This window comes from Hippocampus guttulatus, chromosome 3, assembly GCF_054856545.1.
Source record: "Hippocampus guttulatus isolate MCC_2025c chromosome 3, RoL_Hgut_1.0, whole genome shotgun sequence".
In the NCBI taxonomy this organism is placed as follows: domain Eukaryota; kingdom Metazoa; phylum Chordata; class Actinopteri; order Syngnathiformes; family Syngnathidae; genus Hippocampus; species Hippocampus guttulatus.
This window is the reverse complement of record NC_141263.1, coordinates 7,194,010-7,214,350: the sequence shown is the minus strand read 5'-3', so window position 1 is coordinate 7,214,350 and position 20,341 is coordinate 7,194,010. Positions and strand designations below refer to the sequence as shown.

At 40.6% G+C, this 20,341-nt stretch overlaps 1 protein-coding gene across 2 annotated transcripts in view; it reads right to left on the bottom strand.

Moving 5' to 3' along the window:
• Positions 1 to 20,341, bottom strand: part of syt7b (synaptotagmin VIIb) — a 112,517-nt gene that overhangs the window by 46,937 nt on the left and 45,239 nt on the right. For both annotated transcript variants that reach the window (XM_086106943.1, XM_086106944.1), the window contains exons 2-3: positions 19,081 to 19,184; positions 227 to 306 (exon numbers count right to left, since the gene is read on the bottom strand). In XM_086106943.1, coding sequence (XP_085963069.1) covers positions 227 to 306; positions 19,081 to 19,184 — 184 coding nt within the window. The remainder of the gene's footprint in view (positions 1 to 226; positions 307 to 19,080; positions 19,185 to 20,341) is intronic.

The window sequence follows — 20,341 nt, the reverse complement described above, 5'->3', positions numbered from 1 at the left end:
ACATGCCACATAAGCACATCAACGTACACAGTCAGATCTTACTGCAATACAATCCACTATTCACAATTTTTCCATAAGCCTTGTATGCATTTGAAAAAAAAATACAGGTTTGCTGTACCAGTCAGCATGCTCAAATATTAGCATTTTACTCAGAAACCCTGTGCGACACACAGTGCCATAAATCATTTCCATGTGTCCCCCCATCTACAAATTTCCCATCACCTACTTGATGGCTTTATTTTCCCCTCGACCTCTCACAGACTCTGGAGAATTGGCAGCTTCCACTCCAGCCTTATTCCTCTTCCCCTGTGCACAGACAAGGTAGCGAGTGATGAGGGATGGTTTGGATGATATATTACATGTACAGTTACTGTTCTAGGCGGCCCGGTAGTCCAGTGGTTAGCACGTCGACTTCACAGTGCAGAGGTACCGGGTTCGATTCCAGCTCCGGCCTCCCTGTGTGGAGTTTGCATGTTCTCCCCGGGCCTGCGTGGGTTTTCTCCGGGTGCTCCGGTTTCCTCCCACATTCCAAAAACATGCATGGCAGGCTGATTGAACACTCTAAATTGTCCCTAGGTGTGAGTGCGGGCGTGCATGGTTGTTTGTCTCTGTGTGCCCTGTGATTGGCTGGCAACCAATTCGGGGTGTCCCCCGCCTACTGCCCGAAGACAGCTGGGATAGGCTCCAGCACCCCCCGCGACCCTAATGAGGATGAAGCGGTTCGGAAGATGAATGAATGAATGAGTTACTGTTCTGTCAAAGGGTCACTTGTTTTCATTGAATAGTTTTGTTCAGTAAAAACATTCTTTGGGTCATTTACATGGAATAAATGTAAATTAATTCCAGCAGCTCACAGGTTCTTCAGGCGAAATCCTTGGGTAGCTCACCATCAATGTCATTTCTAGTAATAGGGCCTTGGCCTTCGTGAGCTTGGACCAATTGTAAATAGTACATCTATCAATTCATTTTCAGAACCACTTTGTCCTCACAAGGGTCACGGGGGGTGCTGGAGCCTATCCGAGCTGTCTTCGGGCAGTAGGTCGGTACACCCTGAACCGGTTGCCAACCAATCGCAGGGAACACAGAGACGAACAACCATCTACGCTCACACTCACATCTAGGGACAATTTAGAGTGTTCAATCAGCCTGCCATGCATTTTTTGTAATGTGGGAGGAAACCAGAGTACCTGGAGAAAACCCATGCAGGCCTGGGGAGAACATGCAAAGCCAGGATCGAACCCATGACCTCTGCACTGTGAGGTAGACGCGCTAACAAATGGACTACTGGGCCGCCCTAAATAGTACATTAATAGTTAAATAATACTTAGAAATATGATTTAAATAAAATAATAGCGTGCACACGTTCAAAGCTCAGATACTACTCTCAAGGATATGCCATAATCATTCTTCAAGTTTTGCACTGTAAGTCATAATGCAAAATACCATCACTACTATGTATACATTCATCAAATGCTAATTAGCAGGTATATATCATATGTCTGATAATGTTCGAGCTTACTCGATTTGAACTTCTTTAGGCAAGATTTAAGTCTGACCACTCCACTGACACTTCCCCTGCAAAAGTGACGACTGATCTCTACTTGTTTGGACTCTGACACCTCATCAATCGTATTATTACTTTCTCTTGGTGCTGCCTTTGATACCATTGATGATAATACGCAACATGTAATTTACAGCAATGTGACATCCGAGCTTTGTAATGTCACATGTGGAGTCCTGCAGGGATCAGTATTTGGCCCTCTATTGTTTAACATCAACATGTTCCACTTGGTGATGTTATACAAAAATATAACATTAGTTTTCACTGTTATGCTGATGATATTCAATTATATATGCCATTAGACATAACAAATCAGCATAATTACTGCAATCTAATCATCAAACTGGAACTACAACTACTTCCTGCTTCCACGTCTCACAATAATGGGAAATGTAGCCCTGCTAGCCTATTTCTGTGGGCAGACCAAAGCAAGCTGACTGTTTATGGCTGCATGTTTACAATGTTACAATGTCCGGTCTGAATCTAGCATAATAATATTAAATCAACAAACAAATAAACATACGGTACAATTAGAATAAATTTTTCACAATGCTTCACAATAATGTGCTTTATAACTCACTGTATTGAAAATGTTTTTAACAAGACCTGTTCTTTGATCCTCAGTTCAATTCAAAACACTTTATTTGTCCCTGGAGGGGGTAAATCAAAAGGCATAAGGAGCAGCATTAAAAAACAACCAACAAACATAAAGGCATACATAAAGTGCTGCAGTTTAAAATATTCCAGCTACTGTCCAATAATGTGCTGTGTGCTAGATGCTAAAGTGCTATGTGTATTGGAGGATTTTTCACTCCTGTCTGATTGCACTCCACAGGAAAAAAAAAACCTGTCCCATCCCGCCCCAGTCCCATACTATAGTAAAAAAAAGAACAATAATAAAATAAAATTTTGCACTGCACGCTTTCCCGGTTAAAACAGCTCCCACTTCCATCCTGCTCCTGTTCAGAATGACTACCACTCCTGCACCGCACCCATTTTGGAGGTCAGCTACATCAAAAATGGCTGCGCATCTGTCTGATGTTTTCTTTTGCCTACTGTAAAATGAAAGGTAAATTTGACTCCCAGCCCGTGGGAATCCCTCATGATTCCCATGACCAGAAGGATTCATGAAAGAAATGTAATAAAATCAAAATCTCATATGAAAGTTAGTCAGTTGCAGTTGGGACAGGGAGGGGTCATTGTTCAAGAGCTTGACTTATTTGGGGACAAAAGTGGCCCTCTTCCGCTGTGTTTCAAAATGTGGATGTCGGCACCTTCGACGTGATGGGAGCCACTCGAACATTGAATGTAGTGTATGTGAGGGGTCATGTTGCATCCAGTGAGAGGAGTGGAAAAAGTTTCAGGGTCGCAAAAAGCAGACAGACTCCAAAACAGTGTTCATTCATTTTTGAGAAGACCTTGGTAACACTAAGTAGGCGAGTGATATTGCTCCTAGCGGTTTGTAAAATACGATACACGTGACTTCTGTGTCTTTTCCATCTTTCTTTAGGGGACCAGAATAGTTGTCGTACAGTGAACGTGGTATCAAGTTTATTATATGCACATATTAAAAACTGAAAATTTAGTGACAAAAATACCGTAATCAGATCGGTATTGGCTGAGTCTTGAGGCTGCAGTATTGATATCTGTATTGGATGTGAAAAAGTGGCATCAAGCCATCTCTACTCATAATGCCCTGAGTAAACTTCTTACTCATCTGTCCTGGTGATATGTGATTTTTTTTTTTCATCCAGTGTCATCAAGGGGAACCCATTTTGATTACATCGAGAACATCAAGATGACCATGACAATGGGGTTGCACAGAATCCTGTTCAAAATCTTCCAGGAGTGTTTGAAGATGTGGGCAACAAGGCTGGGAAAGTACTTTGGTTCTCAGGGGATAATTTTTAAAATGACAATTTGTAGTTTTTAATTTGGATTAGAAGTACCGGTATTTATTTCGAGACACCATTTCTGGCAGAATATGGTATGAATTGATTGATTGATGCCGTAAAGTCAGTAATGTTGTGCCTAGTGACCATTTGCCACTGAATTTTTTTTTCCTAAAGACGGGCTTAATCACACAACAAAGAAGACTATCTTGTCCAGGGAGCCTTCTCTCCCGAGCAGTCGGGCGCTCCCTTTTTTATACTCTTCTTGGGAGGCGCTAAAGTGCAGATCATGCAGCACAGTCAGCACCTTGGACGGCGTCTTCTTCAGATAAAAGAATGAAGTCTGGCGCGTGAGCAACTTTGCTTATCTGCAAATAACATGGTCAGCATTTACAATGGTACAAACAGTTAGTTATAAGATATATTTTGACACTTTTAGATGTCAAATTCCCATTACAAGACTTTTAGTAATGTTTAAAAGGTTAAAGTCCCATGATATTTAAGGGCTTAGGGGTTGTACAGTAGCTTGTGGAGTTTGTGAGAATTTTCAATGCATACAGTACATCTGTATTCTAATACAGTATAATGCTTACGCTCCATTCTTTATCCACTTCATGGTTATGGATTCAGTGGTTACTGCTATTGACCTGGAATTTTATCAACCTATATACAGTAATCCCTCGTTTATCGCGGTTAATGGGGACCAAAACCACCCGCGATAAACGAAAATCCGCGAAGTACATGTCTATATAGGTACATGTACTGTACATAATATTTATAAGGCCAAATTTAATGGTATACATGCATGTAGAAGTAAATTGTGAAGTAATTAACATGACTTAATGCTGTATACTAATAGATTTAAACGTATAAATTAGGTTAGTTTATGAATAACAAAATACAGTAAACATATACTGTACATGTGGTACTGTATATGTTGCTCTATGTGACTCGCTGTTGTTTTGCTGACTTTCGCTGCTTCTCACAAATCGTTTGCGGACTTTTTTCGGACTTCTTTTTTTTAAATGAATGTTTGAAAAAATCCGCGATGAACTGAAGCCGCGATAAACGAACCGCGAAATACCGAGGGATCACTGTAGTTGACTTTGAGGGGGGTGAATGCAATGCTCTTCTTAGCTGAGTTACAAAGACTTTCTGTTCTTACATAATCATTCTGAACTCAGCATGGTCAAAGAGCATGAAGAGCATGATATAAAAATTTTTTTGTAAATAATGTATATATATATATATATATATATATATATATATATATACTGTACAAAGGTCGTTTAGGTAATGACATATACAGTAAATATTCCCATCCCCGGAATTCTATGGAAAGGAATATCCTTCACCCGGAATAAAAACCTATGCATTAACATTTTGACTACGATATTACGTGTTACCGGAACTTGCGTAAGCGGAAATTCCACTACCCGTAACCCGGATGGAGGTGTAATGCCGCAGGAGCTTAAATACACGCAACGCCCACCCGATGCGACGGAAAAGACACGACGCTGAAACAAGTTTTCGCTTCGCGTTTTTCGATCATCAGATTCTAAACGACGACGTGCAAGTGAGTTTTTATTGCCGTGCGTTTTGCTGTAATTGTGAATGATTTTAACTTTATTCACTTACGTCCTGGAGAACACGGCACTATCTTAAAAGCAGCACCCACTCGACACGACCGAAGAAACGTGTTCGCTTCGCCGTTTTCATTCATCAGATTCGAAACGAAGACGTGTAAGCGACTTTTTATTGGCGTGCGTTTTACTGTAATTGCGAAAGATTTTAACTTTATTCACTTACGTCATGTAGATCATCGCATCGAAACGTAGAAGAACTGTAACAACTGGAGCGGAGCGAGTGAAATGCATCCGTTTGAGCGAGGCTGGACACAAAGTTAAAAAGATCCAGCAGACACTTGGAGTCGGAAAGACGCAAATCTACGAAACTTTAAAAAACAAGGCATCGATTCAACTCCTGATGACAAGCCACCATCCAGCAAGGAAGCAATGCAAATGGCAACAAAAATCCTTCAGTATGCACAAGAATTACCAGACATCGGTGATCAACGGGACAGTTACTTGCAACTAGCAAGAAAACTGTATGACACGCAGGCAAACATTGTCATAAACCAAAGAATGCGTCCAACAAAACAATCCAAAATACAATTTTTTTTCCCAAGACAGAAAAAAATAAACATTAAAATACTGTATGTATTTTACTGTTGTGATTTTTTGGGGAAACACCTGTATTGCAGTTTTTGTTATATAAACAGTTTTTGGACAGTATATTTTTGTATTTTATTGATTGTGTTGTTACACATGCATTTTGTCAACATACTTGCAGGTTCATAAAGGACATGTACCATGCTCATTTCCCAAATGAGGAATTTCTGTTATCAGGACAAATTGGACAGCGCAAACACGAGTCCGTACTAGAGAATATTTACTGTACTCTCAAACTCAGATGCAGCTACAGCATCGCTATTTTATGCCTTAGAAGCTGACAAGGGAGTGGATTTTCACTCCTGTCGCATCCCACTCCCACAGAAAAAGATCCCGTCCTGTATCTATCCCAGACCATAGGGGAAAAAAATCCTGTCCCGTGCCTTCTCTGTGAAAATGACACTCATTCTGTCCTGCTCCCATTCAAAATGACTTTCACCCATGCTGCTCACATTTTGGAGGACAGCTACATTTAAATTCCCGCTCCCATCTGCTTCTGTGAATTTTTTATCCTATACCAATATAATAATATACTAATCCAGTGATGAAAGCTAAACTTCACTCTCATCCCAAGAAAATGTTTGTCTATGTAAAGCTATAAAAAGAGTAAAAAGAAGAACTTACACTAACTTTTAAATTAATCTCAATTAATGTTTCTCCACAGCCACTAAACTATAAGTGTGAAAACATCCCACACAACAGGAGATCGTCTCTCAGAACATCACGTTTAATTGGATATTCTTTTCAATCCAACTTTACCAAAATAACACCCACATGGACCTAATTAGATTTTTCTGTGTTTAGCATTTCACTGAGAAATGTTGACTCCTACGTTTCCAGTTGTAATATTACTTTTCTTTTCTCTAAAAATACAGATCCCTTCCTGCAACGGTTTGATGACTTTCTTTAGGGAGCTTACAACCTAAAACATGTCACCAACCACCAGACTATTCCTAATTTTCTTTTTTTTTTTTAATCAGGCCAAGCATCTTACCCGCACTACATATGTCTCTGACCAGTCAAACCTCACATTTGTTCATCCTGGAGCAATAATAATAAAGAACATTTCATGCAAACACACCAAAATCGACTTTTGTAAAATATATTTTGCGCTTGGTCCGCAGCGTGTCGCAGAACGATAAACCAAATTCCCAAACGACTGCATTGAGGCTAGTGTCGACGCAAAAATCTCGCCTATTGTGTTGTATCTTTTTTTTTTTTAATATTTCGATGAGGACATATAACTTCTGCACAACAATTTCTCGCTATTGTTGTGGCAAGTCGACGAGGCTTTCCTCTTCAGCACATATTTCCACGAATACAATATTATGTGAAGTAAAACAATCAACTCGTACACAAAGCATCAGGAGTAAGCGACATGTATCAGAATATACAGCCTTCTGGCGCCACATATGTTTCTATTTGAGCATTCATTTCAGTTACATCTCGCTACTGTACAGTGCTATCCGTTACAGCACATCTACAAAGCTTTCCAACAGAGAATGGGACATTTGTGGCTGCAACAATGTCACAGAGTTGAAAGTGGGTAAACATGCAGGTAGCTTTGATTCAGGGTTGAAATATAGTTCTAGAAGTCAGGGCCGTACGATTTCGTGCAGGTCATCCATCATTAAATAATCATAAAATTGTCAGAAAAAGCTGAGGAAATGTGGACAAAGTTCAATGCTGAGGACATGTGAGAGGACATGACAAACGGGAGCTCGGGCAAAAACAAACACATGATAAAAGTGATGTTGCATAACACCACTGGATTGAATCAAAATCTACATAAATAACAGTCATAAATAAAATCAAGGATGCAGTATGAGCTGCACTCGTGAGATTGACTGGGGCCCCGCATCTGTGAAGTATTCTCCTAAGGGGCCTGCTGCCATCATGCTTGTCACACAACTGACTGTTTGTGATAACAGCATTAGCCTTGCGTTGAGAAATATGTAAATTCTCTGTCCCAGCAGCTTAACTGCAGACAGAATTTGACATAAAAACTAGTCACAATCTCTATTGTCCTTTCTAATCCTAAAATGGATGCAATATCATTGAATTATGTATAAATTAAGAAATTATTAGGACAATCATGCACAAAATAGATTTAGAGGTAGCGATGGAGCCTTGCTGCGAATAGCAAAATAAAAAAAAAATACTACTAATAAAATAAAATGAGAAGCGGCACGGTCAAAGACTGGTTAGAACGTCCACCTCACAGTGCAGAGGTCGTGGGTTCGAATCCGGCCCGAGCCTTTCTTTGTGTTTGTGATCTGTGAGTTTGCATGTTCTGCCCGTGCCTGCGTGGGTTTTCTACGGGTACTCTGGTTTCCTCCCGCATTCCAAAAACATGCATGGCAGGTAAACTGAACACTTTAGTCTAAATTGTCCCTCGGCGTGACTGTAAGTGAAAATGGTTGTTTGTCTATGTGTGCCCTGTGAGTGGCTGGCTCAGATAATGGATGGATGGAAAATCAAATAAAAAATAGCACTGTAAATCAGGGGTGTCAAACTCATTTTTGTCACGGGCCACGTTTGAGTTACGTCTTCCCTCGGAGAGCCGTTATGACAGTGAAATGACAAAAATGTTTCATCGCATTATCACATTATTACTTTTATGGGTAAAAAAATATTGCAAAATCTTAATGTCATTTATTATACAAAACAATTTGACATTACGGTACATTTTTTAGCAAGGATCATGCGAGTTGACACACATGATTTTCTTTTCGGGGTGCCACACAAAATGATGATCGGGCCCCCGGGCCTTCGGTTTGACACCTGTGCTGTAAATAGTTACACCCTTACAGGCCTTTTTATCCCAAAATATAATCTCAAAATGGTTTAATATCTTTTCAAACTCGTTTTACAACTGTGTTCCTAAAAATACATAGTTTACAGATAGTTTGATTTTGAAAACTATAACTGCACGTGTATGTGCACATGGGTTGAAGAGTCTCTCTTAAAGGAACTGCAGCTCCTCCCCGACATACTAACCTTATCTTCTCTCATTTTTGTCGTAATGATTAAAACCGTCATTATGAAGTGCATGATAAATATGATCAGCGAAAACATTCAGCCTTGTGCCTCCTTAGATTTTGTTAAACAACAAGCAATCAGAGTGAGAAGGTGGAATTTATGAGGTATCAATCAATCGTCACACACATTCAAAGTGGGCACACCCCCATAGCCTTGCGATGGCTTGTAACCTTAGGCTTCAGGAAGTTTGCCGAAACTATTTGAGAATATCTTATCTACCTGTGAAAAAGAAAAAAAAAGCCTATTTCAAGTTTGCCAACATCTGGGCGTACAAATAGCAAACAGAAGCAATCAAAAGAAGCAATCAGATCCTACAGATGAAACAAGAGTGAATACACTGTATTTATTTCCTTTTGAGGTGGAGGGAGCTCGGGCAGGTGACAGGATTCAGAAGTGATGCAGAATGAGCCACATTTCGGCGTGGCTGTTTATCGCCTCTTTTTGAGTTTCACTTGAACATGCATTTCAAAAATTCTAACTTCAAACGCTAAATTAGATGTGTTGGAGTAGGGAGGGATTTAAAACAGGCAGGATATGGCTCTCGAGGAACCGGAGTTCCCTACCCCTGTTTAATAGCGACACCATGATGTATGCGGGAGATGCAAACGAACATGCAAATGCTTCAGAGTACGTGTTTGGCTGAGACTGAAACCCAAGAACCCCGGTACTTTAACACAGACCTACTGCCCTTGAATAAATCAAACAAGTTTCAACACATAATTATAGTTATGATAATAATGTCTGTAATCTGTGATTTTTATTTGGACAAAACCATTCTTTAGTTGTTTGTATATTTTACCATCGGCGGGGAAATAAATTGAAAAGGCAAAACAAGACAAATGGAACTGCTTAGGCGTTGGAAGCACTTGAAGATAGACCGAAATTGGTGACCCTTTGACAAGGACATGGAGATAAAGTGATAATCGGACAAATGCAAATAAGACTATTTCGAATAAAAGGAGATAGACAAATGAGCACTGACAAATATAACATCAGGATAAAGTACCGGTAAGCAATGAGTTTTGATAGTTGAAGTTAAGGAGTACGAGGTTGCATGGTATGTTATATTTACAGCGGAAATAAAAATGTTCACAGCCGCAGGGCCGAGTTTTTGCGATCCATATGTGAACAGCCTTTGAAGCTCATAACTTGACTTCATTACATTAGTTAATCTTTTTGATGAGAGTCTATGGCTCATCTTGCCTTTGCCCGCTTTTCCTTGCAAAAGTGGACCCAAATGGGTCAGATCGCCATCACTTGTTTATAGCCCTCCTCAGGTCATTGGTCACCAAACAGAGTTTGGACTCTGGGTATGTTGTTAACATTGCATTTGTTTTTGCACTAAACGGGGACATTTTCAAGGTAAGGTAACCTTAGTCTTGTTTTCATCAAATTCTGCTAAGAAATGTGTTTAAAATATACGAAAGGACTTCTGTATGGTGACCAAAGCGCATGGCTACAATACAGATTTCAAATCTGTGATTTGAATACAATATTGACATCTATCCCACATTTTCTACACTTGCTAATGATGTTCTTTAAAGCAAACCCTGACGCATCCATCCAGCTCATTTCAGATTGATTTAAGGTCAACACACAAGCAATTTTAGAAGCTTTCCCCCCCCCAAACTATGATTACCACAATACACAGTCAAATTGCCTTCCACAGAAAGTCGAAGTGAACAATTTACCGCTTATTGCTCGCACTGTGAAGAAAAGACCAATTTACAACTATGAGTTGACCGCTCTCACAGCACTATTGAGTTGGTGTTCCAACCCGTTCTTTCATTTCTTTGTGGCAGAAATGCTCTATTTAAACGGTTTCCAACTTTAAACGAAATGATGAAGACAACTGAACAGACAATTGAACAAAATAAGCTTAACTAATGGGCAGACCGGAGGAGTACTCCCAATCTTCATTTGTGGAGTTTGTATGTCATCCCTGTGCTTAGATTAACTCAACAATGTTAAGTAGACCATTGTAGAGAATGTGGGCGTGAATGCGTGCTCATTTATATGTTCCCTGTGACTGGCTGGCGACTAGTAGTCCAAGATGTGTAGAGCCTCTCGCCAAAGTCAACTGAGATTGTTCCTGTCACACAAGTGTAAAAAGAAGTGAGCCAGTGTTTAAAAAACACAAATATCTAAATCCAACCATTGGAGTTTTACTGCTTTCAGTTCGATTAGCTTCAATTCTCAAGTCTTTTTCTCACACAGCCCTTGTTGAGGCCGGTCCTGTTTTTGTAATAAAGATGAAGAGTGGGGAAAAAAAGGTCTTGCACAATACATTTTAGTCTCACATGATGTCATGTACGCTATGACAGCAATTAAATTCCTGAGTTTTTGTGATTTTAGAGGCACATTCTTACAAATTCAAATGTTGTTTTTGTAGGATATTATAAAAAAATAAATAAAATATTATAAAAATTCCCCCAAATCATTGTTATCATGAATGTATATCATAAATATCTAGACTTTGATAGCAGTATATAGACGTTCAGAATCCCAGGTTTATACTGCCACACAAAGCGTACATGATGTGAGGTGGCTTGAACTTTACAGGTAGAATCAGAATTTGCTCCAGCAGCAGAGCCAAATGCTCCGAGTGATTCTTATTAGCATATGAATCATTAGTATGGTGCTGGAGGCATGAGGCAGCCAGCCACTATACACAAAGCTTGTGGCCCACAAAGCCATGATTACAGAGCGCAGTAAAGTTTCTGAATATGCAAACCTTTCTTTGGCTCCAGCGCCTTGTTCTCTGCATGAACAACATGAAGTAAACATTCACTGAACACATTGTGTCCAAGGTCACCGAATTATGAAAAGCAAAGTGTGACTGCCCACGTGAGTGCAGTTCACTTTCAACGGCCAAACGATTCAGGCTACAACATGGCCGGCCGACAAAATGTGAAATGTTTTCGTCAAGAAAGCCATCTTACGGTTCTATACATTAATAGATGTCATGCTGTACTTTTAAACTTTCCCACCAAACACCGTTATATTAAAAAAATGAATGTGAGAAGAATTTGAGTCCATGCGGGAACAGAAATGGGTTGAGTAAGCTGGTGTGCACTCGGGTTTACCAAGCTTTTTGAAACCGAGAGCTCCTTCTTGGATACGAATTAATACAAAGGGCAACCAGTGTGTGACACGCTTCTGAAATAAATTCACTGAAATTCCCTTAGACTACGTTATTCCATCCATCCAACTTCAATACGGCTTATCATCATAAGAGTTGCTGGTGTGCAACAGACGATTCAAGCTGTCTTCAGGCAACGTCATGGACTGGTTGTCAGACACTCGATAGGCACATAGATCATCTGCTCTGTTTTTAGAGTTTTCACTTATGTTGATAATTTATCACAACAGTTATCAAACAATGTAGGCTAATTAATTCTTTCATTCCACAAGACGTACTTGTACGTCTTTTTAAAATTAGGCCCCGCCTACCAAGGACGTACTTGTACGTCTAAGTCATTTTTTGCGTCAAAGAGAGGAGGAGGGTCTGATGCAATCTGTGAATGAGAATAAGCCGTTTGCATTGTCCATCCATCCATTTTCCGAACCGCTTGATCCTCACTAGGGTCGCGGGGGGTGCTGGAGCCTAAGCCGTCTTCGGGCAGTAGGCGGGGGACACCCTGAACCGGTTGCCAGCCAATCGCAGGGCACACAGAGACGAACAACCATCCACGCCCACACTCAGACCTAGGGACAATTTAGAGCATCCAATCAGCCTGCCATGCATGTTTTTTTGGAATGTGGGAGGAAACCGGAGCACCCGGAGAAAACCCACACAGGCCCGGGGAGAACATGCAAACTCCACACAGGGAGGCCGGAGCTGGAATCGAACCCGGTACCTCTGCACTGTGAAGCCGACGTGCTAACCACTGGACTACCGGGCCGCCGTTTGCATTGTAAATCATGTAAAAGAAGCGACCAGTAGGTGGCAGTGGTGCTTCACGTGATCGAAATGCATGTTTTTACAAAAAGCTTTTTTTCTCCGTTTTTTGCCCAGGAATCGCCATTTCCATGAAACGTAGCCATTTTGTAATGCCGATCGCTGAAGAATGGAAAAAGATAAACACAATTTTTTTCTGCTGAAAGAAGAGCGTCCAAACTTTATTTTGGTAGGCTCCATGTTTATATAACATTAAAACCAAATATTCTTGGGCCTTGCAAGATCAGTCAAAATCCAGTAAAATGCTGGGATTGAAGGGGCTGCTCCAGTGAAAATGGCTGGGATTGAATGAGTTAATTATACATATGCAACTCTTTATTTCCATACATTTATGTAGGTGGGGATGGGGATTATTACATGAAGTTATTTTCCATTTTAGTTCTGTTTCGTACTTCAGAGTGATTTTCTTTTTCCATGCAAAAATGTCAATGATTTAATCATTAAAATACAGAGCTGAATTTGTGTATTTCCTGTTTAAATACATGGATGAGAAGCAAACAGCAGCATTGCTCCTCCCCATTGTGGCAATTACGCACACATTGCTCCAGAGGAGACTGCTGTTTGTGTTTCTATCGCCAATATTGTTATTATGGCTTATCACACCTGTACTGCACATGTGAACAATGTTCAACAGTCTGTCTAACAGTGGTGGGCATTTTGTCAGTAATGATCGAAGGTCTGTCAATTCACTGACAGACGGCCATTTTGTTGACGAATGACAGGAAAAAAACGGACGTGACGTTTGTCTCGTGTGTGTTTGCGGGGGCTAATATACACCGCAGTTGCTTCGAGCGGACTGCATTGACAACGGGCCTGTGCCTCGGTCCTCGCTCCTTTGTTGACATGCTAGCACCTTCCGCCAGAAATTCCATCGAGGGGGGAGGAGGTGGAAATGTTTGAACGTACATCTTAAGCCAGTGAGAGCGGTCACGTCGGCACGAGTAGTTGCAGCTGTATGAAGCCATCAATGTGCAGAGGTCCACCCTTCAAACACCCCAGTGAGCATCTGATGTCAATTCAACACCAATATGACATCGACTGATTGATTTTTTGAACCTTTATTTTGTGACTAACCAAAGGTAAATAAACGGCCCAGCAAAAATAACAGTCTCCTTTATTTTTGACGGAGACACATAACATAAATGCTACTGTCTGCATGTCAGAATTATCACTAGAAATGTCCACTTTATGCTTTATGTTTCAAATGGTATCAAATTAAAGTCAAACATCAACACTTTTATACATCACAGCTTTTCAGACGCGCCCGGGGTCATGCTACCTTCAGGTGGTTGCTATGACAACAGACATCTACAATCTTTGTTTGAGTTGCATATAAACCTTTCTGGTTATGGTTTTCCGTTAAATCTTGGCCAAGTGATCTATTTGGAGAACACTTAGCGAACGATTACTCCCAGTTTGGGTCACGTATGCTGAATGTTATCAGACAAATAGAGAGAGATTGCTGGAGAGAGATGAGAATGATATGTCGTGTGATGGACTTTTTGTCACATTTTGCATGATGGTAGTTGGAGGACCCCAAAAAGCAGGAGGGCAGGGAGGAGCAGGGTGGAGTGAGAAATATGTATTTAACAAAACAAAAAACAAAAAAACAAACAGGAGTACACTGGAAACAACTCATTGAAGTACTCGAACAAATTCCTGAAAATCACAAAAAACCAAAGGAGCAAAAAAAAAAAAAAAAAAACTATGACAGAAAACAAAACATGACAGGAGGACACAGACACTCACAATGATCCAACAAAGACTGACAGGACCCAGGGAACTAAATACAAGCAAAGTGACGATGCAACGAGAAACACCTGGACAAGACACAAAGGGTTGAGGGAGCTGATTGGTGAAACACAGGGGACACGGATGACGAGAACAGGTGCAGGCAAAAAGGTCACATCAGGGAACAAAACAAAAACATAACACTTTTATTATGCTGGATTGACCTATCATGATTTCCCGACTACAAAACATACCTGATTAAAAACCGCAACAGCTAGATTTACATAAAAACTAATTTGGACATATATTGGCCACTTTGTTACGTGCTGGGGAGAAGCAAAGGATTACATAATATGTCGGTCACACCTGGGCTTGTTGTCCTGCTGTCTATTGCCAGCAATGGCGGGAGACGGTCGCAAAACAAAAAACAGACGGGGGTGGCATTGCAGAGATGGATGCATTTATGGCACTGGTTCCCTGTGCTCAAGAAACGCACCTGTCCATGCTTATTATTGCTCAACTAATTACAAAATGTATTCTCGTAAACCAAATTTTTTGCACTGTTTCCATCCAAGCTGGATTTGCCCCTTTCAACGAACTTTCTTTCACACTTTGTATTTTGTAATATAAACTTATTATTTATTTTATTTATATCATATTAATAAAATGTTAGACCTTTACTTATTTTTGGTCCATCCTCATTGGCTCACTTGTTTGAATTCATGATGCTGTTTTGTTATTTTGTCAAATATATTGAAACATATATTGAAACAAACACACACACTAAAATACCAAAAAAGTGGTTTCTGTTGAGTACTGTCATCAATTCCCAGGCACCAGGAATCGGAACCAAAACAACTCAAATGTGGAAGAGAGCCATCACCAGGATTATGCATTATGTATGTCAATAGATAGTTGGTGCAAAAAATAGACAGTCGACAACCATTGCTCTCCAGAGTTGGGATATGACGGTAAGATGCAGACCCATATTCTTAAATCATGAGTCATTTATGTGCCACCCCTTGCTAATGCTGTCATTGCTATGGATCAGTTGCACAAAGCAATTAGCAGTCAACAGAGGTCATATCCTGATGCTGCGCACATTATAGCTGGGAATTTCAATCATGCTGATTTAAAATCACCCACTTTTCATCATATTAAATGTGCAAAAGGACAGCTACAAATATACACTGGAGAAAGCCTATGGAATGACACCAAAGGGCTGTTCGATCATCCAACCACACCTGGATTTGTCAGACTACATATACCACTTTCTCTTTTTCTTTCTTTCTTTCTTTCTTTCTTTCTTTCTTTCTTTCTGTGAGAGGCAATGTGCACTGGTACAGTACCAGCATATGTGAAATGGACACTGTCAGGCAGGGAGAATGCGGAAAAGAAGGCAAGCGGCGGCAGTTTGGGCAAGTGTGTGGAGCAGGTGTGCTCAGTTACCAGCGCGACTGCCAACTGCTTGCTGCTGAAATGGGATGGAATGAAGCCACAGTTGAATAAGCAAGCAATACGACGTCCCGTTTATTTGTCTGTGTTTTACCGCTGTGGTTGAAGTCACTGGATGGAGAGTTGAGTTACGTTCCCCGGTTGAACAATCCAAATACAACTGCAGTGGGTTTGGCCGCCCTTCATTAAGGTTCGAAGTAGAGGATGGTGATGACACATGATAAAGGTAGCACTGCGCAAACCTCGCACGTACACATTTTAATGTATAATACAGGTGTTGGTCGCAGATCTCAAAGCTCATATGGACACAGAAAACCCCCCAAAATCTGTATGATGATAGAGTTCACCAGCAAAGTTGACTGAGTTCCTTAATTTTTCGACCTGGGAACACAGGATGGAGAAGAAAACAATGACAAAGGACTAAAGTGACATGTTTTTCTTTGCTAAATTAATATCCTTGTGAGACTACTGTTTTATAATTTACGTTATTATTCTGAAAAGATGGTAAGAAATATTTTGTTAAAGCTCGATTTACTACAGAAGAGGTATTTGGAACATTGTCAATTTAAGTATGTCCCCAAAAGAGAGCTGCTATTATGTTTTTGTTTTATTTTCTAGCTGCAGAATATATTGAAAAAATAATGCCATTATAATAATGGCACATGCTGTACAGAATGGAGAATGCCAAAGATGTGCAATGGATTCATGTAGAATTGTATGCTTTAATGTAACTTTGACCAATGAGATGCGATCTTAAATGCGCATCGCCATCCAACAGGAGAACAGTATTTCCGGGCATTACTAACACTAAAGCACTTCATTACGAAGAAGAAGAATACATTCAGATTTTTACGCATGAAAAAAATTATTTAGTTCATTAGATAATAAAGATGACATTTTTTAGGTACATGTTAAATTTCGCAATAATATTGATTTTGTAATATGCAAGACCCATATCGCATACTGCATGTGTTTCCAAAATGGCATCTTTGAGTATCATTGCAGTATCTCTAGGCCAGGCCAAATGTCCTTTTTTATAAAAATCCAAATATGGTGAGGGCATGCTAGATACACACACACACACACACACACACACACACTCACACACACAAACATACACACGCACACACACACACACACACACACACACGCGCGCGCGCATTGATCATCTTGTTCTGTTATGGCATCTTCAAAGTATTTTGATCACTAGCCAGCTGATAGAATACTAAATACCACCAGAAATGTATTCCTTGTGGAGGAATACACACTATCCACACTTTGCCGGCCTAGAAGGCTTGGCCAAGTGTGTCTAATGTTGACAACATGCACTGCGACACACCGCCAGTTTACAAATCACTGCAGGATTACATCTATTCCGTTAGCGGATGGATACAGAGTGGCAGCATGGTGGGTGACTGGTGAGCACGCCTGGTTAGCACATCTGCCTCACAGTACAGAGGTCCAGAGTTCAAATCCGGGCTTCCTGTATTGAGTTTGCATGTTCTCCACGTGCCTGCGTGGGTTTTCTCTGAGTATGCCGCCGGTAGGTTAATGGAACACTCTAAACTGTCCCTTGGTGTGGTCATGAGTGTGAATGGTTGTTTGTCTATGCCAGTGATGGATAATGGGTTTAGTGGGTTTGGTGGATGGATGATGGATGGGGCCTTCAGTGAATATTTGGTGATCTAATGCAGTGTTTTTTAAACCCTGTGCCGTGGCACACCAGATATTGTCAGGTGTGCCATGGGAAATTATACAATATGTATGCCTGTGCGGTCGATCGCCTGGAAGAGTAATCATGTAGTACTCTTCCATACCGGTAGGGAGCAGCAGCAGCTGGGAAATTGCCTTATGCTTCGAGACAAGCGAAGTTTCCGACGCGAGGTAATACAATGAAAGGTACAGTATCTTTCATTTAGATTTACGTTCACCAGAGATGCAATGGCACCAATGTTCCCTCGAAGCTGCGCAACTGCGCACTGGTCGCACACTCTCAGCACACAAGAAAACCTATCCAGCCCAGTGAACGCACTGCAAATTAATTTGATGTCACTTTTTTTCTGTATCTTTTTTTTCTGTGTAATTCCGTGAGTGACAGGTGTCCAGCTAATCACACGATACGATCCAATGACGCTATGCAGCCTATCATGAAAAGAACCAGCTGTTTGTCACATAGAAAACAATCTGACCCTGAGCAAATTAAAGTTCTAATTGACTACTGGTATATTTCACTTGCCATTAAAATGAATGTACCAAATATTAGATTGATTAGGAATCAAATCAACATCAATGTGTTATAATATTGTGTTCATTTTCAATGTTAAAAAAAGCGCTTACAGTAACATAACACTTAATTGTTAAAATTAAGTGTTTCACATTTTCAGGTAGTCGTGTGCCGCGGGATTTTTTTTCAATGAAAGAAATGTGCCTTGGCTCGAAGAAGATTGAAAAACACTCATCTAATGCTCCATTTAATAACACCATAATGTCACAATACGCAAAATATACATATATATATATACAAAAACACTTAAATAACAAAAAATAAAGAGATCCCACCAAGAACTTTGGGGAAGCCAATTACTGCATAAATGTTTTGTTTGATTTTACTTGTCTTGAGGATGCGGCAATTGGATCCACAAGTACAGTACTGTATGTGCCCATCCTGTTTAACCTTGCATTTAAACCTTGGTTTTAATCGCGCAGGGTATTCATTAAGAGACAGCCAATTTGCTGATTTGGTAAAGGAGGGAAAACGCTCCAACTTGTGTACCGTGCATCAACATGGACTGTGTGTGAGCGTGATACTTTTTGGAATTGTTGCTGATCTTTAAGTGCAGAAAGAAGTTTGCTGTCCATCATACCTTTACTTGAACCGTTTCCCAACCTGCGCCTCAATCACATGTATTATTATGAAACTTCTGGGAAATGGCTCTGGGAGAGGTACCAAATGTTACAATGCTCCGAAATGACCCAGACGCATGGAAATCCAGAGTTGAAATGACTTTTTTTTCCCCCCATAGGTGACATGCCATGACTCCTTCTTGTGACTGGATCAAAGTCAGCTTTTAGATTGTTCAGAATTATTGACACAATTTTTATTGACATTTGTATACAGAAGCGGAAACGTTTTCTTATTAACGGTATGCATGCTCTCTTAGCAGTTTTTGGATTGATTGACTGACACAAATAAATTATGTTACTTACCAGTTTACGCTGACACCATGTGCAAACACCACATAGAGCAACCAGCCAAAGGGCACATACTAGGAATGCCAAAGACACCAGGAATACACTGAGAGACACTGAACCTACGTGAGGGAGACAGAGGAAAGGGGGGGGGGGGGAGGCACAAAAAAGAGAACATTAGTTGAGGTTTCAGTTAAAACATCCTTGCTTTGTGTCCTGGCTCTTGTGGTCTTTGTGCTGAATTGACAAACTAACAGAAGTGTGACTGAAGTCCATATTATAAGAACGCATCGGCGCAATTGGGAATAAAGCCCAATGATGTTCTGGCCTGGTTTTCTTCTCTTATTCATCATCATCTGATAGTTGTTATCAGCAAGACTGAGAAGTGTTGAAAAGGAAGAGAACTGTTTCATGCTTGTGCTCTGTGTATAAATAGATGATGTGCACATGTCAGGAAGAGATCATATCAAGGGCCACAAGCCATGCAATTACTCGCTTCCGTTTTGTCTCGCAGCTACTCTATGTCATGGATCCTTTCAGCAACTTGGTTTCCGTCATGATAGATGAAAACTTCTTTTCTGTAATTCTTTCAATTCGAGACACTGGCAAACAAGGAGCTGACAAGTGCCAAGTTCTTTCCACTTGTAAAATTAATCAAACTACTAAATCACTCTTTTATCCCCTCTGAATCTTTTTTTTCCTCATCCCGGTTGTTCATCAGGAACACTCTTGAATGTTTTAAGCCAAATAGAGAGAGTGCATTTAGGCAAATACAGTATATTTTTCACAAAATTAAAGCTCACCCTTCGCTCTTTTCTCACAAACCTTTCATCTCCACGCTTTAGTTGCATGAAACATGCCCATGGTGATGGGTGTACACGCACATAAGAAGCAGCTGGCATTTGAATGAGGAAACACTGAATTACTTCAAGCAACTTTAATTGTGCCTTACTGACACCATCTTAATTTAGATGACTCACTTGCCGGTACTTATAAAGAAGATAATGTTGTGTCAGGGCGGCCCGGTAGTCCAGTGGTTAGCACGTCGACTTCACAGTGCAGAGGTACCAGGTTCAATTCCAGCTCCGGCCTCCCTGTGTGGAGTTTGCATGTTCTCCCCGGGCCTGCGTGGGTTTTCTCCGGGGACTCCGGTTTCCTCCCACGTTCCAAAAACATGCATGGCGGGCTGATTGAACACACTAAATTGTCCCTCGGTGTGAGTGTGAGTGTTCATGGTTGTTCGTCTCTGTGTGCCCTGCGATTGGCTGGCAACCGGTTC